General features: G+C 46.3%; 1 protein-coding gene across 1 annotated transcript in view; it reads right to left on the reverse strand.

Annotated features, from left to right (window-relative positions):
- Nucleotides 1-603: 603 nt before the first annotated feature.
- GAS2 (growth arrest specific 2) overlaps nucleotides 604-25,908 on the reverse strand; it is an 89,212-nt gene continuing 63,907 nt past the window's right edge. The window contains exon 8 of the mRNA XM_089666260.1: nucleotides 604-6,443. Coding sequence (XP_089522386.1) covers nucleotides 6,225-6,443 — 219 coding nt within the window. The 3' untranslated portion in view covers nucleotides 604-6,224. The remainder of the gene's footprint in view (nucleotides 6,444-25,908) is intronic.

Raw genomic sequence — 25,908 nt, forward strand, 5'->3', positions numbered from 1 at the left:
GAGCCGGTACACCTGTGCAAGACTGAAGGGGAGGAGCCGGTACACCTGTGCAAGACTGAAGGGGAGGAGCCGGTACACCTGTGCAAGACTGAAGGGGAGGAGCTGGTACAACTGCAAGACTGAAGGGGAGGAGCTGGTACACCTGTGCAAGACTGAAGGGGAGGAGCCGGTACACCTGTGCAAGACTTAAGGGGAGGAGCCGGTACACCTGTGCAAGACTGAAGGGGAGGAGCCGGTACACCTGTACAAGACTGAAGGGGAGGAGCCGGTACACCTGTGCAAGACTGAAGGGGAGGAGCCAGTACACCTGTGCAAGACTGAAGGGGAGGAGCTGGTACACCTGTGCAAGACTGAAGGGGAGGAGCCGGTATACTTGTGCAAGACTGAAGGGGAGGAGCCATACACCTGTGCAAGACTAAAGGGGAGGAGCTGGTACACCTGTGCAAGACTGAAGGGGAGGAGCCATACACCTGTGCAAGACTAAAGGGGAGGAGCTGGTACACCTGTGCAAGACTAAAGGGGAGGAGCTGGTACACCTGTGCAAGAATGAAGGCCCCCCCCCCGGGACATGAGAAGTAACAATAAACACTCCGCACAAACAAATATGTTTAAAAAAAAAAACTTTATCAAAATGAATCTTTAGACAGTTCTCTACCTACAGAAATCCGGCCGTACGGAGCCGACATCTACAATCTACGAATTACAGAAAACACAAATCCATCTTCATCTTCATTCCAGTTACTGAAACATAAAAAATACAAAATGTGATCGGAAGCGACTCGAGAGAAAAGGGAACGAAGCGCAACACCTGTGTGAGAAGCTTCCGATGGAAGCTGTCATTTCCAGACCCATGACCCGCTGAGATCCAGTGTGTTGTCCACAGGTCAGAGAGTGTCAGCTTCCATCAGAGGCTTCCAGGGGCGGACTGACCATTGGGGAACTCGGGCACTGTCCGAGGGCCCGGGGTCAGTAGGGGGCCCCATGAGATGTCCCTGGTACCTTTCATAGACTTTTTTGGGTGTGCTTTGAGTGTGGGCAAGGACACAGGGGCCCCATGATCCCCTATTGCCCGGGGGCCCCATGAGTTGTCAGTCCGCCCCTGGAGGCTTCTAATAAAGAATGGATATCCTGAAGAGCAATCATCAGAGTGTATCTGAATGCAACAACAGGAACGGAATATTTGTTCGCTTCTGATCTGTGAAATATATCACTGAGAGCATCCAGTTGTATCTGTTGACCCTGCCAGGAGTCCCCGCCCCCCTCCAATTCTATACTTAGATTGTAAGCTCTAAGGATCAGGGCCCTCTGTTTCCTCTTGTACCAAATTGTATTCTGTTATGTCTACCTTCATTTTGTAAAGCGCTACGCAAACTGTTGGCGCCATATAAATAATAATAATTCTAATCAAAGGGGAGCCAATAAGAAAAAAATCATTGTTGGGGTGTACATAACCCTTTTTAAATATTGGAGTGCAATTTATTTTGTTTTTATTTTAAAATGTTTACTATTTCATTTTATTTTTAACATTTTATTTATTGAAATTTATTAATTTAAGTTATTTTATTACATTCATTTTATTGAATTTATTTTGTTTTTTTTTCATTTAAATGTTTTATTATTTTATTTTTAATGTTTTGTTTATTGAATGTTTAAATTGTATTTATTTGTTTATTGATTTTATTTAATTGATTTTATTTATTGAATTTGTTTATTGATTTTATTTAATTGATTTTATTTATTGAATTTGTTTTATTGCGTTTATTTATTTATTTTTTAAATTTAATGTATTTATTGCATATATTTTATTGAACAAAATGCTTTTAATCAGATATTTAACAGATTTCTTAGATTGTAAGCTCTAACGAGCCGGGCCCTCTGTTTCCACTTGTACCAAATTGTATTCTAACTGCAATACTGTCTACCTTCATTTTGTAAAGCGCTGCGCAAACTGTTGGCGCCATATAAATAATAATAATTCTAATCAAAGGGGAGCCAATAAGAAAAAAATCATTGTTGGGGTGTACATAACCCTTTTTAAATACTTGGAGTGCAATTTACAATCATTATACAATGACAGAAATGAATTTATTTTTTAAATTTATGTAATTGAATTTATTTTGTTTTTATTTTAAAATGTTTACTATTTCATTTTATTTTTAACATTTTATTTATTGAAATTTATTAATTTAAGTTATTTTATTACATTCATTTTATTGAATTTATTTTGTTTTTTTTTCATTTAAATGTTTTATTTTTAATGTTTTGTTTATTGAATGTTTAAATTGTATTTATTTGTTTATTGATTTTATTTAATTGATTTTATTTATTGAATTTGTTTATTGATTTTATTTAATTGATTTTATTTATTGAATTTGTTTTATTGCATTTATTTATTGATTTTTTTTTAAAAATTTAATTTATTTATTGCATATATTTTATTGAACAAAATGCTTTTAATCAGATATTTAACAGATTTCTTAGATTGTAAGCTCTAACGAGCCGGGCCCTCTGTTTCCACTTGTACCAAATTGTATTCTAACTGTAATACTGTCTACCTTCATTTTGTAAAGCGCAGCGCAAACTTTCGGCGCCATATAAATAATAATAATTCTAATCAAAGGGGAGCCAATAAGAAAAAAATCATTGTTGGGGTGTACATAACCCTTTAAGTACTTGGGGTGCAATTTACAATCATTATACAATGACAGAAATGAATTTATTTTTTACAATTATGTAATGGAATTTATTTTGTTTTTATTTTAAAATGTTTACTATTTCATTTTATTTTTAAAATTTTTTTAATTGAAATTTATTAATTTAAGTTATTTTATTACATTAATTTTATTGAATTTATTTTGTTTTTTTTCATTTAAATGTTTTATTTTATTTTTAATGTTTTGTTTATTGAATGTTTAAATTGTATTTATTTGTTTATTGATATTATTTAATTGATTTTATTTATTGAATTTGAACCCTTTAAGTACTTGGGGTGCAATTTACAATCATTATACAATGACAGAAATTAATGTATTTTTTACAATTATGTAATGGAATTTATTTTTTATTTTATTTTTTTATTATTTCATTTTATGTTTATTATTTTATTTATTGAATGTTTTAATTGAATGTATTTATTGATTCTATTGAATTGATTTTATTTATTGAATTTATTGAACTGATATGGGATTTATTGAACAGATACGACAAAACGCTTTTAATGGGATATTTAACAGACCTAAGTGGAGCCAATAGGAGAAGGTCAGTGTTGGGGTGTACATACCCTTTAAATACGTGGGGTGCAATTTACAATCATTATACAGAAATTAATTTACTAATTCAATTCATGTAATTGAATTAATTTAGTTTTTTTTATTATTTTATTTTACTTATGTTTATTTCATGTTATTTTTATTATTTTATTTATTGAATGTTTTAATTGAATGTATTTATTGAATTGATTTTAGTTATTGAATTTATTTTATTGAACTAATATGGGATTTATTGAACAGATACAACAAAATGCTGTTAATGGAATATTTAACACACCTAAGGGGAGCCAATAGGAGAAGGTCAATGTTGGGGTGTACATACCCTTTAAATACTTGGGATGCAATTTACAATCATTTTACAATGACAGAAATGTATCTAACAGATCCGACCTCAGCCAGAATATTGTCAGTCCACCTTCTGCATCTAATAATAATAAATCTGAGCTCCGGCAGACAGAAGTGACAGATTCGTGCAGCAACATTATTATTAATACAAGAGGTGTGAGTACCGGAATGTGGCCTGGTAATTCCCTTATGCAGTCCCTGTACAGCAGAGCTCACACTGGGAGAGGGAGAAGCAGCACAAGTAGCCAGGCAGATGTTCTGCTGTGCAATGAACATATTGAGAGGAGGAGAGAGTAGAGTGACGGAATGATGAGCTCATCGGTCCGCTGCTTCTCCTTTCGCTGCCTATCATAGGCTGGTGGTAGGGAAAAGGCCTGTAAGTGAAAGTGAAACTTCTCCCTTTCTAGGTGGCAGCTGGGAGTCACTAGTTCCAAAGTCTTTCCCAGGAGGGAGCAGAGGGGCCCTGGTGATGTAGCCTTCCTAGGAGGGAGCAGAGGGGCCCTGGTGATGTAGCCTCCAAGGAGGGAGCAGGGGGGCCCTGGTGATGTAGCCTTCCTAGGAGGGAGCAGAGGGGCCCTGATGATGTAGCCTCCTATGAGGGAGCAGAGGGGCCCTGGTGATGTAGCCTTCCTAGGAGGGAGCAGAGGGGCCCTGGTGATGTAGCCTCCAAGGAGGGAGCAGGGGGGCCCTGGTGATGTAGCCTCCTATGAGGGAGCAGGGGGGCCCTGGTGATGTAGCCTCCTATGAGAGAGCAGGGGGGCCCTGGTGATGTAGCCTCCAAGGAGGGAGCAGGGGGGCCCTGGTGATGTAGCCTCCAAGGAGGGAGCAGGGGGGCCCTGGTGATGTAGCCTCCTAGGAGGGAGCAGGGGGGCCCTGGTGATGTAGCCTTCCTAGGAGGGAGCAGAGGGGCCCTGGTGATGTAGCCTCCAAGGAGGGAGCAGGGGGGCCCTGGTGATGTAGCCTCCTATGAGGGAGCAGGGGGGCCCTGGTGATGTAGCCTCCTATGAGAGAGCAGAGGGGCCCTGGTGATGTAGCCTCCAAGGAGGGAGCAGGGGGGCCCTGGTGATGTAGCCTCCAAGGAGGGAGCAGGGGGGCCCTGGTGATGTAGCCTTCCTAGGAGGGAGCAGGGGGGACCCTGGTGATGTAGCCTCCTAGGAGGGAGCAGGGGGGACCCTGGTGATGTAGCCTCCTAGGAGGGAGCAGGGGGGCCCTGGTGATGTAGCCTCCTAGGAGGGAGCAGGGGGGCCCTGGTGATGTAGCCTTCCTAGGAGGGAGCAGAGGGGCCCTGGTGATGTAGCCTCCAAGGAGGGAGCAGGGGGGCTCTGGTGATGTAGCCTCCTAGGAGGGAGCAGAGGGGCCCTGGTGATGTAGCCTCCAAGGAGGGAGCAGGGGGGCTCTGGTGATGTAGCCTCCTAGGAGGGAGCAGGGGGGCTCTGGTGATGTAGCCTCCTAGGAGGGAGCAGGGGGGCCCTGGTGATGTAGCCTCCTAGGAGGGAGCAGGGGGGCTCTGGTGATGTAGCCTCCTATGAGGGAGCAGGGGGGCCCCGGTGATGTAGCCTCCTAGGAGAGAGCAGGGGGGCCCGGTGATGTAGCCTCCTAGGAGGGAGCAGGGGGTCCCGGTGATGTAGCCTCCTAGGAGGGAGCAGGGGGGTCCCGGTGATGTAGCCTCCTATGAGGAAGCAGGGGGGCCCCGGTGATGTAGCCTCCTAGGAGGCAGCAGGGGGGCTCTGGTGATGTAGCCTCCTAGGAGGGAGCAGGGGGGCTCTGGTGATGTAGCCTCCTATGAGGGAGCAGGGGGGCCCCGGTGATGTAGCCTCCTAGGAGAGAGCAGGGGGGCCCGGTGATGTAGCCTCCTAGGAGGGAGCAGGGGGTCCCGGTGATGTAGCCTCCTAGGAGGGAGCAGGGGGGTCCCGGTGATGTAGCCTCCTATGAGGAAGCAGGGGGGCCCCGGTGATGTAGCCTCCTAGGAGGCAGCAGGGGGGCCCCGGTGATGCAGCCTTCCTTGGAGGGAGCAGAGGGGCCCCGGTGATGTAGCCTCCTAAGAGGGAGCAGGGGGGCCCCGGTGATGTAGCCTCCTAGGAGGGAGCAGGGGCCCCTGGTGATGTAGCCTTGTCTGGATGCTGCTAGGAGGCCCTGTCTTTGTCACCATTGCCTGTAGATATACAGAAGGTGAAGAATTCGATGTGTTTTGGGAGTGAATACTGCAGCTAAGGAACCCTTTGTGCCCATACAGAGATCTGGGGATAGAAGGTCGGCCTCGTTTCTGTTGAACCCGAATCCTCCCCGAGTCCCAACCAAAACCTATATGGCCGTCACACCGCGGAAACATTTTTTTCCAGCAATAAACATAAAATTACATAAAAAAGACGATTGGAGCTTTTATATCCGGAAAAAGATTAGAGTCGCTCCGACCAATGAGAGGAATGTATGAGGTGGGATCCCTTCCCGTGATTGGAGGATCAGAGCGCCATGTTCATTATAACATGTGAAGGCTTCACATGTTTTCTTCACACGCTAAACATACTCAACACACAAATGACACTTCTAACTGTCGCTGGCCGAGATCGGCAGCGTTTGGCGTTGTTATCGGTGATTCCCGGCGTCGGCGTCTCACTTCACCTCCCTCTTGGACTTGTAGTGCGCCGAGACCACCAGGTAGGTGTCGGGACTCATGTCTTTGATGGTCGGTGATTTGTTCTGGACGGGGGAGGTCTTGCCGTCTACGCGGGATATCTGCAGCATCCGGCACGGGTCGTGTTTCAGCAAATAGCCGGCGAACGTTTCCCAGCCGCCTCCCACGCGGACCATCACGTGTTTGTTGTGAAGCATCTGGAAAGAGGAGAGATTCCAATCAAAGAAAAGTCTATTCAAATCCGAAAAGAATTGTATCACATAAAATGTATTATATACAGTCTATGATGATGAGGATTATTGTTAGTAATAATAAATACAAAAACTGCTATTATATCAAATACATTATATACAGTCTATAATATACAGTGAAGGAAATGCGTATTTGCTCCCCTGCTGATGGTGAATGTTCGCCCCTCACACAGAAACGATCGGTCTAACAATGGAATGTTCGCCCCTCACACAGAAACGATCGGTCTAACAATGGAATGTTCGCCCCTCACACAAAAACGATCGGTCTAACAATGGAATGTTCGGTGTAACACTGAGAGACAGAATACAACAACAAATTCAGCAGAAATGCGTCTAACAAATGATGACGGATCTGCATGTTCATGAGGGAAAGAAGGATTTGATCCCCTATCATTCAGCAGGATTTCTGGCTCCCAGGTGTCTTTCATACAGGTAACAAGCTGAGATTAGAAGCAGTCTCTTAAAGGGAGTGCTGCTAATCTCATTGTGTTACCTGTATAAAAGACACCTGTCCACAGGAGCAATCAAACCATCAGATTCCAAACTCTCCACCATGGCAAAGACCAAAGAGCTGTCCAAGGATGTCAGGGACAAGATGGTAGACCTACACAAGGCTGGACTGGGCTACCAAACTATGGCCAAGCAGCTTGGTGAGAAGGTGACAACAGTTGGTGCAATCATTCACAAATGGAAGAAACACAAAACAAGTGTCAGTCTCCCTAGGTCTGCTGCACCATGCAAGATCTCACCTCGTGGAGTGTCAATGATCATGAGAACAGTGAGGAATCATCCCAGAACTACACGTGAGGATCTTGTCAATGATCTCCAGGCAGCTGGGACCACAGTCACCAAGAGAACAATTGGTAACACACTACGCCGACAAGGACTGAAATCCTGCAGTGCCCGCAAGGTCCCTCTGCTCAAGAAAGCACATGTCCAGGCCCGTCTGAAGTCTGCCACTGAACATCTGAATGATGCAGAGGAGGACTGGTGGAAAGTGTTGTGGTCAGAGGAGACCAAAATCCAGCTCTTTGGCATCAACTCAACTCGCCGTGTTTGGAGGAGGAGGAATGCTGTCTATGTCCCCAAGAACACCATCCCAACTGTGAAACATGGTGGTGGAAACATTCTGCTTTGGGGGTGTTTTTCTGCTAAGGGGAGAGGACAACTGCACCGCATCAAAGGGACGATGGGTGGGGCAATGTACCCTCAAATCTTGGGTGAGAACCTTCTTCCCTCAGCCAGGGCATTGAAAATGGGTGGTGGATGGGTGTTCCAGCATGACAATGACCCAAAACACACGGCCAAGGCAACAAAGGAGCGGCTCAAGAAGAAGCACATTAAGGTCCTGGAGTGGCCTAGCCAGTCTCCAGACCTTCATCCTATTGTAAATCTGTGGAGGGAGCTGAAAGTTCGAGTTGCCAAACGTCAGCCACCAAACCTTACTGACTTGGAGAGGATCTGCCAAGAGGAGTGGGCCAAAATCCCTCCTGAGATGTGTGCGAACCTGGGGGCCAACTCCAGGAAACGTATGACCTCTGTGATTGCCAGCAAGGGATTTGCCACCAAGTACTAAGTCATGTTTTGTGAAGGGGATCAAATCCTTCTTTCCCTCATGAACATGCAGATCCGTCATCATTTGTTAGACGCATTTCTGCTGAATTTGTTGTTGTATTCTGTCTCTCAGTGTTACACCAAACATTCCATTGTTAGACCGATCATTTCTGTGTGAGGGGTGAACATTCCATTGTTAGACCGATCATTTCTGTGTGAGGGGCGAACATTCAGCATCAGCCGGGGAGCAAATACGCATTTCCTTCACTGTATATATCATTTATTTATTATCATTATTATTATATTATTATTATAGTATAAAATATACCATATATTGTTTTATATATATATATACAGTTGTGCTCAAACGTTTCCCTCCCCTGGCAGAAATTGTGACATTTTGGTATTGATATTGAAAATATGACTGATCTGCCAAAAAATGCTCTTTTATTGAAGGATGAGGATCATATGAAGGCATTTATTATCCAATAGTTGTTTGGCTCCTTTTTAAATCATAATAACAGAAATCACCCAAATGGCCCGGATCAGAAGTCTCCGCCCCCGGATCATAAGTCTCTGCCCCCTTGATCAGAAGTCTCCGCCCTCTGTATCAGAAGTCTCCGCCCCTGGATCAGAAGTCTCCGCCCCCTGGATCTTAAGTCTCCGCCCCCTGGATCTGAAGTCTCCGCCCCCTGGAATGTTCGGCCTTGGTGCAGACACACAAGGTGACACACACGGGTTACAATGCCAATTAGAGGTTACTGTCCCACATCTGTGGCTTTTTAAATTGCAATCAGTGTCAGTGTATAAATAGTCAATGAGTTTGTTAGCTCTTACATGGGAGCACTGACTAGGCTAGATACTGAGCCATGGGGATCAGAAAAGAACTGTCAAAAGTCCTGCGTAACAAGGTAATGGAACTTTATAAAGATGGAAAAGGACATAAAAAGATGTCCAAAGCCTTGAATATGCCAATCAGTACTGATAAATCACCTATGAAAAAGTGGAAAGTTCGGGGATCTCTTGGGGCTCCTTTACAATGGTGGTCATGGGAGACGGGCTCCTTTACATTGTTGGTCAAGGGAGACGAGCTCCTTTACATTGGTGGTCAAGGGAGAAGGACTAATTTACATTGATGGTCAAGGGAGAAGGACTCCTTTACATTGGTGGTCAAGGGAGAAGGGCTCCTTTACATAGGCAGTCAAGGGCGAAGGGCTCCTTTACATTGGTGGTCAAGGAAGAAGGGCTCCTTTACATTGATGGATGAGGGAAAGGGCTCTTTTACATTGGCAGACAAGGGGAAAGGACTCCTTTACATTGGTGGTCAAGGGAGAAGGGCTCCTTTAAATTGATGGTTAAGGGAGAAGGGCTCCTTTACATTGGTGATCAAGGGAGCAGGGCTCCTTTACATTGGTGGTCAAGGGAGCAGGGCTCCTTTACATTGGTGGTCAAGGGAGAAGGACTCCTTTATATTGGTGGCCAAGGGAGAAGGACTCCTTTACATTGATGGTCAAGGGAGAAGGACTCCTTTATATTGGTGGTCAAGGGATAAGGGCTCCTTTACATTGGCGGTGAAGGCAGATGGGCTCCTTTAAATTGGTTGTCAAGGGAGAAGGGGCTCCTTTTTATTGTCAGTCAAGGGAGAAGGGCTCCATTAACTTGGTTGTCAAGGAAGAAGGACTCCTTTACAATGGTGGTCAAGGGAGAAGGGTTCCTTTACATTGGTGGTCAAGGGAGAAGGGCTCCTTTACATTGATGGCCAAGGGAGACGGGCTCCTTTACATTGATGGTCAAGGGAGGACTCCTTTACATTGATGGCCAAGGGAGACGGGCTCCTTTACATTGATGGTCAACGGAGGACTCCTTTACATTGATGGCCAAGGGAGACGAGCTCCTTTACATTGGTGGTCAAGGGAGAAAGGCTCCTTTACATTGGTGTTCAGTAGAGAAGTGCTCCCTTACATGGGTGGTCAGTGGAATAGGCCCCTTACATTGTAGGTCATTGTAGAAATGACCCCTCACATTGGATATACCATTGCCCCATTATAAATAATGCTCAGTGTAGGACGGAGACAGTCCACCACTTATTGCTCAGGGAACCCCTAGTGACCTCTGGAGGAACCCTAACATCCTACAGAACCTGCCTGAGAAAGACTTCTCCAGGATTTATTTGTCTTTCATGTTTTATTGTATTCCGTTGTTTATGCCGGGAGCTCCGGGCACTTTGCACTTTTCCACCCACTGAAATTTTATAAAATTTGAAATGATTTGCGCCGATGATCTGTGCATTATTATCACCTCTACGAAGGTCCCTCACGGCGGGCGACATTGACGGGCCACGTGAGACGCGGGATAATCAGATTGTGTTCTGTGAGAGGTCAGACGGGATGTGATGAGATTTCTGGACGCTGCTTTTCACTCTCAGTAATTGTTCTTAAGTTCCCAGCGGAATCCCGTCCCAGCGCCCCGGGGCTTCCATACGCCTCCTATCAATTGTGAAGGCGCAATATGGATTTTTTTTCATATCGAGCTACAAAATGATATTCGGATGGAAGTAGCGGGCTTAAGGGGGATTCTGGAATTTTCATATCTCCATTCACGATTGCATTGCGGTAACGCAGGAATGCATGGGATTGCACCGCACGGCAACACATTCATGAGTGCAAGGCCAGGGATGGGACAGGCACCTATTTTGGGTGCACTCTGGTTTGTTGGGCAGTGCAATCAAATAAACAGACTGAATAAATGCAGCGTACATTGATGAACAATGTAACATGCCAACATTTGTGTTTCAACAATGTGAATGGGCCACCTGCTACATCAGGGGTCTACAAACTATGGCCCTCCAAGTGTTGAGGAACTGCAAGTCCCATAAGGCCTTGCAAGACTCTGACAGCCACAGGCTCCCCCCCCCCCCTTTACATTGGTGTTCAGTAGAGAAGTGCTCCCTTACATTGGTGGTCAATGGAATAGGGTCAATGTAACGTGTCAACATACGTGTTTCAACAATGTGAATGGGTGATCTGCTACATCAGGGGTCTACAAACTATGGCCCTCCAGGTGTTGGGGAAATGCAAGTCGCATGAGGCCTTGCAAGACTCTGACAGCCACAGGCTTCCCCCCCCCCTTTACATTGGTGTTCAGTAGAGAAGTGCTCCTTTACATTGGTGGTCAATGGAATAGGGTCAATGTAACGTGTCAACATACGCGTTTCAACAATGTGAATAGGCGATCTGCTACATCAGGGGTCTACAAACTATGGCCCTCCAGGTGTTGAGGAACTGCAAGTCCCATGAGGTCCTGCAAGTCTCTGACAGTCATGCTTTGCTGAGTTTTTTTGCCTTCCTCTGGATGAACTTTTTTCAGCCAGACTAACTATGTAGCCACAAGACCCCCCTTACATTGGTGGCCAATGGAAAATGGCCCCTTTACATTGGTGTTCAGTAGAGAAGTGCTCCCTTACATTGGTGGTCAATGGAATAGGGTCAATGTAACATGTGTCAACGATGTGAATGGGTGATCTGCTACATCAGGAGTCTACAAACTATGGCCCTCTAGGTGTTGAGGAACTGCAAGTCCCATGAGGCCTTGCAAGACTCTGACAGCCAAAGGACCCCCCCCCCCTTACATTGGTGACCAATGGAAAATGGCCCCTTTACATTGGTGTTCAGTAGAGAAGTGCTCCCTTACATTGGTGGTCAATGTAACGTGTCAACATACGTGTTTCAACAATGTGATTGAGCAATCTGCTACATCGGGGGTCTTTAAACTATGGCCCTGCAGGTGTTGAGGAACTGCAAGTCCCATGAGGCCTTGCAAGACTCTGACAGCCACAGGACCCCCCCTTACATTGGTGGCCAATGGAAAATGCCCCCTTTACACTCGTGTTCAGTAGAGAAGTGCTCCCTTACATTGCTGATCAATGGAATAGGATCAATGTAACGTGTCAATATAGCCAGGCTGTGCTATGGTTCTTTCCACTGACCCCCTACATCACCTGAGGACACAGCAGTGATTTAGGGGTCACAGGATGGAACCATGGGTGCGCAGTGGGGAAGAGGGAGGTTAGCAAGCATCTGATACACCCGGGAGTGTAGAAAGCACTGGGAGACTTACAGAGAGGAAGCAGGAGCAGTGGCAAGCCGCCAACGAGGCAAGATGAGCCTACTGCCTCAGGTGGCATTCTGTGGGGTGCGATGCTGAGGTCAGAGTCCTACTAGACACTCCATCCTCAGTTCAGCTCGGTAACATTGCCCTATGTACACAGAGCCACATTACAGAGCTGGTTGCTAGGATGCTGGCCCGCACAGAATCATTGGTTTCTAGGACACTGGCAACACAGCATCATTGGTTGTTATGGTGCAGGTGGCTGCTTTACAGTCCACGTTTCTGTAACCTAGCAACACGTGAAGCTCTTCAGCCCAGCTGCCAGCATCCTAGCAACCAATGATGCTGTGCAGCCCAGTGGTCTGTGTCCCTCCCACCAGTGACGCACAGTTGCACACCATTGTTGGTTGCTAGGATACTGGCATCTACACCACACAGTGTCATTGGTTTTTATGGTGCAGGTGGCTGCTGTACAGTACAACTGCCTGCAACCTAGCAACAAGGTTCAAGCTGCCAACATCCTAGCAACCAATAATGCTGTGCAGCCCAGCGGTCTGTGTCCCACCAACCACTGACGCACAGTTGCACACCATCGTTGGTTGCTAGGACACTGGCATCTGCACCACACAGCATAATTGGTTGTTATGGTGCAGGTGGCTGCTGTACAATTTAGCAGTTCAGCTTCCTGCAACCTAGCAAAAAGTGAAGCTCTTCAGTCCAGCTGCCAAAATCCTAGCAACCAATGATGCTGTGCAGCGCAGCGGTCTGTGTCCCACCAACCAGTGACACACAGTTGCACACCATAGTTGGTTGCTAGGACACTGGCATCTGCACCACACAGCGTAATTGGTTGTTATGGTGCAGGTGGCTGCTGTACAATTTAACTGCCTGCTTCCTAGCAACCAGTGATGCTATTCATACCAGCTATCATTGTCCTAGCAACCAATGATGCTGTAAAGCCCAATGACCTGTGTCCCAGCAACCAATGATGCACAGCCACACACCATCATTGGTTGCTAGGATGCATGCAGCTGGGCCACAGTATCATTGGTTGCTGTACATGTATCCTAGCAACCAATGATGCTGTGTCCATGACTAATAGGCATTCCTGTTGTGGGTGAGTTGCCACAGTAACAGGGATAGTTACCGGAGATTGTACCGGCCAAAGATACCCCATTCTTGGGTACACCAGGGTACGCCCACCGATCTTCGGTGGGCACCCTTGTTACCATGGCAACCCACCGAGCAGTGTCTATTTTTCCTGTTCGTTGAATTGTGGGTTAAATGCCATGGTAACAGGGATGTCCATCTGAGAGAGTACTGGCTTTTGAATGTTCCTGGGAAGGGAAAGCCAAAAAAAAAATGGCGGCAATTAACTTGGGAATGCTCTATAGTAAGGGATATGGGCCACCTGTATGTATGATATCTATATATAATATAATATAATTAAATATATAGGATGAGGATGCCGCATATAACCTAAGAGAGATGAGATTTTATCTTACATCCACCGAAAATGAAACGGCCCTTTGTGTTTCCACCAATGAGAGGAAAGCCTTATCAGTCAGATTTATTCTGCAAGCATTTTCCTTTTTATAAATTATCCACAAGTCCGCGGCCCGGGCTGGGTTGCCATAGAGACGGCTGCGTCCTCAAGGCTACAAGCAGGCAGATTGAAGAGGGTCTTTGCGCACAGATCATCCCAGTAAAAAAAAACGATGTCTCTGTTGGAGATGGAAAGGCACGTACGCCGTTAATTAAAGACCTGATAGGAATACATTCTCTGAAGATGCGATGGGATAGGATGGGGGAGGACGGGGGGGGGGGGGTCCATCTCCCCTAAAAATCAATTCACAATCTCTGCAGGATCAATATGGTTTTGTTGGATCTCGGAAGGTGGAATTATCTTCCCTATTTTCCATATGGCTGCCGACCCCAAGATTGGTCATTCTGCGCAGGATTACACTGGGGGGTCTTAGATCTGAGTTCCCAACTTTGCCCACCTGGCTAATATTGGGGTCCCATTCCCAAGGTTTAATTGTAAGGAAAATGAAGGTTTTGGATGAAGGAACAAAAGGTCCTACATTGATGGATTGATGATGGATCTACATTGATGGACGTAGGTCCATTGATGATGATGATAACGATTAACGATGGACCTACATCGCTGGATGACGTGATTGACAATGGATCTACATCGCTGGATGACGTGATTGACGATGGATCTACAACGCTGGATGACGTGATTGACGATGGATCTACAACGCTGGATGACGTGATTGACGATGGACCTACATTGCTGGATGACGTGATTGACGATGGACCTACATCACTGGATGACGTGATTGACGATGGACCTACATCGCTGGATGACTTGATTGACGATGGATCTACATCGCTGGATGACGTGATTGAAGATGGATCTACATCGCTAGATGACGTGATTGACGATGGACCTACATCGCTGGATGACGTGATTGAAGATGGATCTACATCGCTGGATTACGTGATTGACGATGGATCTACAACGCTGGATGACGTGATTGACGATGGACCTACATCGCTGGATGACGTGATTGAAGATGGATCTACATTGCTGGATTACGTGATTGACGATGGACCTACATCGCTGGATGACGTGATTGACGATGGACCTACATCGCTGGATGACGTGATTGAAGATGGATCTACATCGCTGGATTACGTGATTGACGATGGATCTACAACGCTGGATGACGTGATTGACGATGGACCTACATCGCTGGATGACGTGATTGAAAATGGATCTACATCGCTGGATGACGTGATTGACGATGGACCTACATCGCTGGATGACGTGATTGAAGATAGATCTACATCGCTGGATTACGTGATTGACGATGGATCTACATCGCTGGATGACGTGATTGACGATGGACCTACATCGCTGGATGATGTGATTGACAATGGATCTACAACGCTGGGTGACGTGATTGACGATGGACCTACAACGCTGGATGATGTGATTGATGATGGATCTACAACGCTGGATGACGTGACTGACGATGGACCTACAACGCTGGATGATGTGATTGATGATGGATCAAGAGGTCCACAAACAGGGGATCCATACATTTCAATTCAAGCCACCAGCATCCACCCATAAGTGAAATATCAATTTCAAATGTATGTCCTCAGTCTCCACTCCAGGCATCATTCAGCCAGTTGAGGACATATAGTAGTGAAATTACAGCGGGTGAAAGTGTATAGACAGAGAGGAGTTCTGCAGCCAGAGCTGCTTTTTAATTTCAGATCAAGGGGGGGCATTTTTTTAAAACTTTTTAAAATATTTTCCACATGTTAAAATCAGCGTTTTCTGCTGGAAATTGCTTTAAACCCTCAAACGATGTATTTTCTGAAAGCAGAGGCCCTGTAGAATAAAATGGCTGTATTTGTTTTCTTTTTATGTTGTACGATATTTGTGATTACGTTAGCGGTGGAGAGAATGACATTCAGCACCTGCAAGCGACGGGAGCGGACGGGTTCGGAGGGCAGTGGGGTTTTTGTGTGCCAACGTTCATTATGATGGATGTGGATCTACATCGTTGGATAACGTGATTAATGATGGATCTACATCGATGGACGTAGGTCCATTGACAATGGACCTATATCGCTGGATGATGTGATTGACGATGGATTTTGATCGCTGGATGACATGATTGACGATGGACCTATATCGCTGGATGATGTGATTGATGATGGATTTAGATCGCTGGATGACATGATTGACGATGGACCTACATCACTGGATGACGTGATTGCTGATGGACCTACATCACTGGATGACATGATTGACGATGGACCTACATCACTGGATGACATGATTAACGATGGACCTACATCACTGGATGACATGATTGACGATAGATCTACACCGCTGGACAACGTGATTGATGATGGATCTACATCGCTGGATGACGTGATTGACGATAGAGCTACATCGCTTGACAAAGTGATTGATGATGGACCTACATCACTGGATGATGTGATTGCTGATGGACCTACATCACTGGATGACGAGATTGACGATAGATCTACATCGCTGGATGATGTGATTGACGATGGATCTACATCGCTGGACAAAGTAACTTACGATGGATCTACATCACTGAACAACGTGATGGAAGATGGATCTACATCGCTGGATGATATGATTGACAATGGATCTACGTCGCTGGATGATGTGATTGACGATGGATCTACATTGCTGGGTGACGTGATTGACAATGGATCTACATCGCTGGATGACGTGATTGACAATGGATCTACATCGCTGGATGACGTGATTGACGATGGACCTACATCACTGGATGACGTGATTGACGATGGACCTACATCGCTGGATGATGTGATTGACGATGGACCTACATCGCTGGATGATGTGATTGACGATGGACCTACATCGCTGGATGATGTGATTGACGATGGATCTACATTGCTGGATGACGTGATTGACGATGGATATACATCGCTGGATGATGTGATTGACGATGGATCTACATCCCTGGATGATGTGATTGACGATGGACCTACATCGTTGGATGATGTGATTGACGATGGACCTACATCGTTGGATGATGTGATTGACGATGGACCTACAGCGGGAGCATTTTTTTTTTCAAATAAAAGAGGTTTGAAAATGATAATTTTCAGCTAGATCTAATGAGGTCTCAAAACGACGGTCACATGGCTGAAACTAGAGTGTCTGAAGATGACTATGCAATCTGATTGTACAATCGCCTTTAGAGTCACCATCAAATGTCCATGTCGTCTGAAGGCCTGCCTGATTGGATGCAAACTCAAAGAATTGTTTAGGTTTTTCCTCATTTTATATAGTTTTTGATGAATCGTACGGAGATTTTACAGTTGTTACAGAGCTGAGAAGTTGCACAATCAGATTGTGAAGTGTGTGGCCAGCTTCAGGCTTGGGATAAAGCCGTGTGGATGGCGCCTCTTGCGTCATGTTACAATGTATCTGTACAGATTGATACATCAGACGTCAGGAGAAGAGAGATACGAAGGGAAGGATTCGGGTCCGGAGTTGTTCCTGCACCCCCTGGCGGTGATGAGCAGGTAATGGCGGCTGTAGCTGCCAGGGAAGGGTGTCAAGTCGTTTTCAAGGGCACGGCTGTGTAAATGAAGAAGAATTCATGCATCATGGAGGCATCGCACTCCTACAATAAATACACATTAACCCGGGTGTCACCGGAGGACCAACAGACTGAGCGCCGCGGCCTTGAGCTGAGCTGACATTGTAAATATTTTATGCGCAGAAGAGAACAAACAGGACCGCCATGGAGGAGGAGGGACGGCGGGCGAGAGATTCCTCCGAAGGACCCCAACAATGGCCACAAACCTGGAACTTCACATTACAGGAGATTTCTAATCCTTTATTAGCAGGATATCAATTTACGTATTTCATATTCAGAACACATTGACTTCAACGGGTTCAAAATACGGCACTGACGGCATGCTAAAGAAGCCCCAAAAAAAATCTTTACTCTTTCACTGCCAGAGATGTTTTTTGCGTTTTTTTGCACACATGTTGAAAAAATAATTTTAGGCTTGAAGATGAGTTAAATATGATATATTTTCTGAACTCAGAGACCCTGGAGAATAAAATGTTGGTGGCAGGGGCGGACTGACCATTTGGGAACTCGGTCAGTAGGGGGCCCTATGAGATGCCCCTGGTACCCTTTCATAGGCTTTTTTGGGTTTGGTTTGAGTATGGGTGAGGACACAGGGGCCCCATGATCCCCTATTGCCCGGGGGCCCCATGAGCTGTCAGTCCGCCCCTGGGTGGCGGTTCCAATTTTTTTATGCCACCCAATATTAGTTTTAGGATTTATCAAAAGCAACCTTTCAGTAAACAATACGCTAAATTTAAAGTGCTTGTAAAGGCTGAAGAAGCATTATAGGCATGGAGGTAAAAAACCTGTGTGCTGCTCTCCCAACAGCCCCCCTAATACTTACCTGAGCCCCCTCTCAATCCACCCATGTCTGTGATCTGGGTCTCTCTTCTCATTGGCTGAGACACAGCAGTGGGAGCCATTGGTCAGTGATCCAATGAGGAGAGAGCGTGTGTGTGTGTGTGGGGGGGTGTCTTATGGATCCATAGAGTGGGGCTCTGGAGTGAGCACACACCAATGCCCCCAATAGCAAGTGGCTTGTATCAACGGTTCAGGGTGATGGTGTCAGGAGGAAAAGCACGCCGCGATCATGGCAAAAAGCAGCCCATGTTTTCAGGTGCCTTTGAAATGAATGGCACCTCAACATGCGAATGCACGTTTTCACATTTTCACAATGCGGAATTGCCCGCGATTTGAAATGCCCTAGTGTGATGTAAGCCTTAGGGTTCACGCCCTAATGCCATAGGGATGGATCTACATCACTGGACGACGTGATTAATGATGGATCTGCATCGATGGACTTAGGTTCATTGACGATGGACCTACATTAATGGTCGATATGATTGACGATGGACCTACATCGCTGGTTGATATGATTGACGATGGACCTACATCGCTGGTTGATATGATTGATGATGGACCTACATTGATGGACGATATGATTGACGATGGACCTACATTGATGGACGATACGATTGACGATGGACCTACATTGATGGACGAAATGATTGATGATGGACCTACATTGATGGACGATATGATTGACGATGGACCTACATTGATGGACGATATGATTGGCGATGGACCTACATTGATGGAAGATATGATTGACAATGGACCTACATTGATGGACGATATGATTGGCGATGGACCTACATTGATGGACGACGTGACTGACAATGGACCTATATCGCTGGATGATGTGATTGACGATGGACCTACTTTGATGGACGATATGATTGACGATGGACCTACATTGATGGACGATATGATTGACGATGGACCTACATTGATGGACGATATGATTGACGATGGACCTACATTGATGGACGATATGATTGACGATGGACCTACATTGATGGATGAAATGATTGACGATGGACCTACATTGATGGACGATATGATTGACGATGGACCTACATTGATGGACGATATGATTGACGATGGACCTACATTGATGGACGATATGATTGATGATGGACCTACATTGATGGACGATATGATTGGCGATGGACCTTTATTGATGGACGATATGATTGGTGATGGACCTACATTGATGGACGACGTGACTGACAATGGACCTATATCGCTGGATGATGTGATTGACGATGGACCTACTTTGATGGATGATATGATTGATGATGGACCTACATTGATGGACGATATGATTGGCGATGGACCTACATTGGACGACGGGCGTGACTGACGATGGACCTATATCGCTGGATGATGTGAATGACGATGAATCTACATTGCTGGATGAAGTGTGGAAGTTCCCGTGATTTGAAATGTCCTAGTGTGATGGGAGCCTTAGGGTTCACGCCCTAATGCCATAGGCTGTGCACAACTATGATGCAGCATTAGTGAGTATAACAAAAACATACAAAAACCAAGTAAATAAACGGTGTTCAATGTGCCGAACGTGAAATCTCTCTTAAACCAAAGTCCATATTTATTCAGATAAAAAAGATCTTCCACCATCCAGTCGATCCTTGTAAACACCGAATGCCGCCACCTTTAATGGGATGCACACTCACCAAACCATAAGCAGTAACAGGTACAGCAGACACAGCATTGTTTCTCAGGCACAAATCCTCTGCAGGTGTATGCACTTCCATTCTGGAATCCCTCCTCTTGGGCAGCAGCAAAAGGCAACTTCCATTAGGACAGACAGAGCTCGCCAAGGAGCCAACAGAAAGCTGAGAGAGATGCTGACAACCCAGAATCGTGCAGCGGCATGACGTCAGCACTGAGACTCTACCCCCAATTCATTTTGTGCATCGTTTCATGTTATTGTAAGTCTTTAGGTTTGGGTATATCGAAATATTTTGCCAGAGGCCATACATGTTATCACAGCACAGATTCATTACAATAGGTTTATGGTATCCCATCCTTATGACGTCTGTCCTATTAATGAATATTTTTTATTTGGCGACAGATCCGGGTTTTATCAGCCAGGTAAGTAAAACATCAGACAGGCTGCCGTAACCGGTCAAAGCATTGGGTGTGAGCGTTTCGTACACCGGCGGAGGAGGTTCTCATATACCCTCACCAACAATGGGTGAGCTTGAGGACAAGACTGAGGGCCCACCATCAGCCTGCCCCACCACGTCCTCAAGCTCCTCCATCAGTCTCAGAAGGACATAGTGAAATTTATACCTTACAGCGCAGCTCCAAGCTGTGGATGGAAGGAAAAGGATCACCCAACCGGCAAGTGAGAAGAGGGGAGCATGAGACCGAGTGATTTCAGTGTCAGCCAATACAAGTGAAGGGATGGACACTGCTCAATGACCCCAGGAGTCCAATGTTGAGGAGTGGCCTCAGCCGCCATTCTGGCCATGCCCTCACCAAATGTGGCACAGTAACAGGCTCCAAGCTATGGATGGAAGGAAAAGGATCACCCCCACCAGCAAGGGAGAAGAGGGGATCATAAGACCGAGCGATTCCAGTGTCAGCCAATACCAGTGAAGGGATGGACACTGCTTAACTGAGCCCGGGAGCAGGGGCAGACTGACAACTCATGGGGCTCCCGGGCAATAGGGGATCATGGGGCTCCCATGTTCTCGCCCACACCCACAAAAGCATATAAAAAGGTACCAGGGGCATCTCATGGGGCCCCCTACTGACCCCGGGTCCTCAGGCAGTGCCCGAGTGTTCAAATGGTCAGTCCGCCCCTGCCCGGGAGTCTAATGTTGAGGAATGGGCTCAGCTGCCATTCAGGCCACGCTCTCTGATGCGTTTCGCCCTGCTCATGGCTTGTTCACAGAGGTCTGCATCCAAGCCCCCGGTTGGCAGGGCGAAACGTATCAGGGGCATGGCCAGAGCAGCAGCTGAGGCCATTCCTCAACATTGGACTCCTGGGGTCGGCTGAGCAGCGTCCATCCCTTCACTAGTCTCAGAAGGACGTCACCAAAGACAGCCTCATTTATCTCAGTACGGGTTTGATTTAATATTTACAAAACACAGGCAGGTAAGAATGGTTCAGGAAAGTTGTTTTTTTTTCTTTCAGGAAATCAGGAGTCTTGTTGTGTTATATGAAATCATCAATAATTCTAACGTCTTTCCCATCTCATGTTCCACGGTCCATCAAAGAACCAGAGCAGCAGCCCCCCAATTGTCCAGTAGATGGCGGGTTTGCTCCAAGATCCCACATCCGTTTCAAAGACAAGGCAAAGATTTTGGAGAAAGGGCTAGCACTTTTTTTTCTTTTTTTTTTTTTTTTATTTCTGCAGGCATAATTAGAGACTAATAATAATTACATTCTTTACTTAAATAATTGATTATCAATGAAAGAATAATTATTGTTGGCCCCTGAGCCACACAAATCCCACAGCTCTAGGCTCCTCTGCATACCTTACACCTCCTTCCCTCTACATCCCCTGCACCTCCTTCCCTACATCCCCTGCACTTCCTTCCCTCTACATCCCCCGGACCTCCTTCCCTCTACATCCCCCGCACCTCCTTCCCTTTATATCCCCCGCACCTCCTTCCCTCTACATCCCCCGCACCTCCTTCCCTCTACATCCCCCGCACCTCCTTCCCACTACATCCCCCGCACCTCCTTCCCTCTACATCCCCCGCACCTCCTTCCCTCTACATCCCCTACAGCTCCTTCCCTCTACATCCCCCGCACCTCCTTCCCTCTACATCCCCCGAACCTCCTTCCCTCTACATCCCCCGCACCTCCTTCCCTCTATATCCCCTGCACTTCCTTCCCTCTATATCCCCTGCACTTCCTTCCCTCTACATCCCCTGCACCTCCTTCCCTCTACATCCCCTGCACCTCCTTCCCTCTATATCCCCTGCACTTCCTTCCCTCTACATCCCCTGCACCTCCTTCCCTCTACATCCCCTGCACCTCCTTCCCTCCACATCCCCTGCACCCCATTTCCTCCACATCCCCTGCACCCCATTTCCTCTACATTATTATTATTATACAGGATTTATGGCGCCAACAGTGTGCTCAGCGCTTTACAATATAACGGGAGACAATACAGCAACAATACAGTTCAATACAAGAGGGAAAGGAGGGCCTTGTACCTTACATCCCCTGCACCCCCTTCCTTCTACATCCCCTGCACCCCCTTCCTTCTACATCCCCTGCACCTCCTTCCCTCTACATCCCCTGCTCCCCCTTTCCTCTATATCCCCTGCACCCCCTTTCCTCTACATCCCCTTCACCTACTTCCCTCTACATCCCCTGCACTCCCTTCCCTCTACATCCACTGCACCTCCTTCCCAATACATCCCCTGCACCCCTTTCCTCCACATCCCCTGCACCCCATTTCCTCCACATCCCCTGTACCTTGTTTCCTCTACATCCCCTGCACACCATTTCCTATACATCTACTGCAGCTCCTTCCCTCTATATCCACTGCACCTGCTTTCCTTTACATCCATTGCACCTCCTTTCCTCTACATCCCTTTCAACTCCTTCCCTCTATATCCCCTGTACCCCATTTCTTCTACATCCCCTGCACCTCCGTCCCTCTATATCCTCTGCACTCTCTTTCCTCTACATCCCCTGCATCCCCTTTCCTCTACATCCCCTGTACCTCCTTCCCTCTACATCCCCTGCACCATTTCTTCTACTTCCCCTGAACCCCCTTTACTCTACATCCCTTGCACCCTGTTTCTTCTACATCCCCTGTACCTCCTTTCCTATACAACCCCTACACCTCCTTTCCTCTACAACCCCTACACCTCCTTCCCTCTACATCCCTTGCACCCTGTTTCTTCTACATCCCCTGCACCCCATTTCCTTTACACCTCTTGTACCCCCTTCCCCGTATACCTTCTACCATTCCACTCCGCAGTGGGAGTCTCATTGATCAGTAAGGACACTCCCACTTGGTGAAGTTTAGCCATGAAGTCATAGTAAGCCAAGCCCGAGTAACAAAGTGAAACTAAATCAGAGAGGGGCACAGAAGTGTTTGGGGTGATGAAGGGTATATCACACATTGCGTAGCTTCTACCTAAGATTCACATTATATGATATGATATAGAGATACAACCGTGTATGTGGGAGCCCCCTGTGCCCTGAGCATTGTGGGTAATGTAGACATCACTGTCCGCGGTCTGAGGATGTATTGCTTTGAGATCCTCTTTGTCTCACCATCTTCCCATTGAACAAACATAAAACCAGATAATAGCCCTGTCTATGTTCCTATCTCCCCGATCAGCTCAGCATCCTCTCTGCCTCAATCGTCTTATCCCTGTAATCACTTATCCCGCAGAGGCCGCAGACACCATTCTGCCTTCCTGAAGCCGTCATGATGAATGGTGGAGCGATATTACAGATTGGGAGCCGCCGACACTTAATAAGACGGTGTCACATCCCGGAGATGATACAGACGTATTGGAGAACACTCAGAGACGATTACACCGTAATTCAGTGCGACTTCAGGACAGAGCCGTCATAATCTCATTACTGCGCCATCGGACGCCGCGCACTTTTCAGTATCTCCACCCATGGGATAGACCAGACATTCTCAACTAGGGTTCCATCAGAGGTGGCTAGGGATTCCTCGAGCTGTGGCTGATTGGCCTCCCATTAGATGGTGCCTTCCTAGTTCTGGGACCAATGCCACTTGGCACTGGCATGACACTGATCTTTATATTCTGACCACCAATGTAGGGGACTTTCTTTCCCACTGACCACCATCGTAGGGGGCATTTTTCCACATGAGCCTCAATAAACTACTTTTAGCAGGAGTTCCCCTAAGACCTGAGTTTTATTTTAAGGGTTCCTCTGGAGTAAAAAGGTTGAGAAAGGCCGGCATAGACAACTACAAGCTCCTACCATGATGGCATATAGTCCTTCAGAGGTTCCTTGAGTAGAGGCTGATTGGTCTTCCTTTACTGGAGCCTGTATAGCTCTTGGCCCAACACCACTTAGCAAAGTCATTGGCAGGACACCAATGATCTTTATATGTGTGGTGAAAAGTTGTATTCTGATCACCAATGTAGGGGGCATTTTTCCCTCTGACCACCGACGTAGGAGGCATATTTACCACTGACACTCAATAAACTACTTTTATCAGTGGTTCCCCCAAGACCTGAAATTTATTTTAAGGGTTCCTCTGGGGTGAAAGGTTTAGAAAGGCCACCACAGACTGAACTAAGACTCAGTGTCATCCTCTGAAGAGTTGGAACTATAAGCTCCTATCATGATGGTACTGTATATGGTCCCTAGGAGGTTCCTTGAGCTGTGGCTAATTGACCTTCCTTTATTGGTGCCTTCATAGATTCTGGGGCCAACGCCACTTGGCAGAATCATCGACATGACACCAATGATCTCTATATCTCTTGTTAAGGGTGGTATTCTGATCACAAATGTAGGGGGCATTTTCCCCTACATTTGATTAGATCCGAGCACGCAGCTATTGGCAGATTCCGGGAAATATCGGCTTCTACGGAAAATTGTTACCTTGTTATTTGGAAGGTTCTTTTCCCGCAACGCGCAGGAAGTGAGAGACGATTCCCCGCCAACAGAGGCTGCGACCTGGACAGTGTGTAGGGATTCCCGCCGTAATTTGCTGCAGTGCGACTTCCAAAGTATTACTTTTTCGGCAGTTTATTGCGATTTCACATACAGTACATAGAATGGAAATCGCACCGCAAATGGCAAGAAATTGCTGAAAATCTTCACGTCGCAATAAATCCTCAGAAATCGCAGCTGAAATCAAACCGCAAATTGCAAGAAATCGCTGAAAATCTTCACGTAGCAATAAAATCCTCAGAAATCGCAGCTGAAATTGCACCGCAAATCGCAAGAAATCGTTGAAAATCTTCACGTCGCAATAAAATCCTCAGAAATCGCACCGCAAATTGCAATAAATCACTGAATATCTTCACATCGCAATAAAATCCTCAGAAATCGCAGCTGAAATCGTACCGCAAATTGCAAGAAATCGTTGAAAATCTTCCCATCGCAATAAAATCCTCAGAAATCGCACCGCAAATTAAAAGAAATCGCTGAAAATCTTCACGTCGCAATAAAATCCGCAGAAATCGCAGCTAAAATTGTACCGCAAATTGCAAGAAATCGTTGGAAATCTTAGCATCGCAATAAAATCCTCAGAAATCGCAGCTGAAATCGTACCGCAAATTGCAAGAAATCGTTGAAAATCTTCACATCGCAATAAAATCCTCAGAAATCGCAGCTAAAATCGCACCGCAAATTGCAAGAAATCGCTGAAAATCTTCACGTCGCAATATAATCTTCATAAATTGCACAAATATTGCGCGTTTTTAAATCGCAGCTGCGTGACCGGTGACTAAAGGTACGGCCAGATGGATGCAGAAAACAGAATAACAATGAGATTGGGGCGCGCGCTCTGAACTCATTACGGGGGGGGGGGGTGATGCAGGCGATGGCGGGCTGCGGTCTCACCGACTTCTATCATAAATTAGGTGCGTGTTTAATTTTGGTGGGGCCGCCTCGGGCGACGCTGCGATTTATAATGTACTAAGCAGCCATCAATCCCGCTCAGCGGCCGAGTCGCATACATCACTGCTAATGCCTCCGCCGCCTGCAAATCCCCGAAGAGAGATCCCGGCTCTGTTGTCAAGGCGACCGG

This window comes from Staurois parvus, unplaced genomic scaffold (assembly GCF_062004578.1).
Source record: "Staurois parvus isolate SC_StPar_1 unplaced genomic scaffold, SC_StPar_1.0 ptg002629l, whole genome shotgun sequence".
Taxonomy (NCBI): Eukaryota; Metazoa; Chordata; class Amphibia; order Anura; family Ranidae; genus Staurois; species Staurois parvus.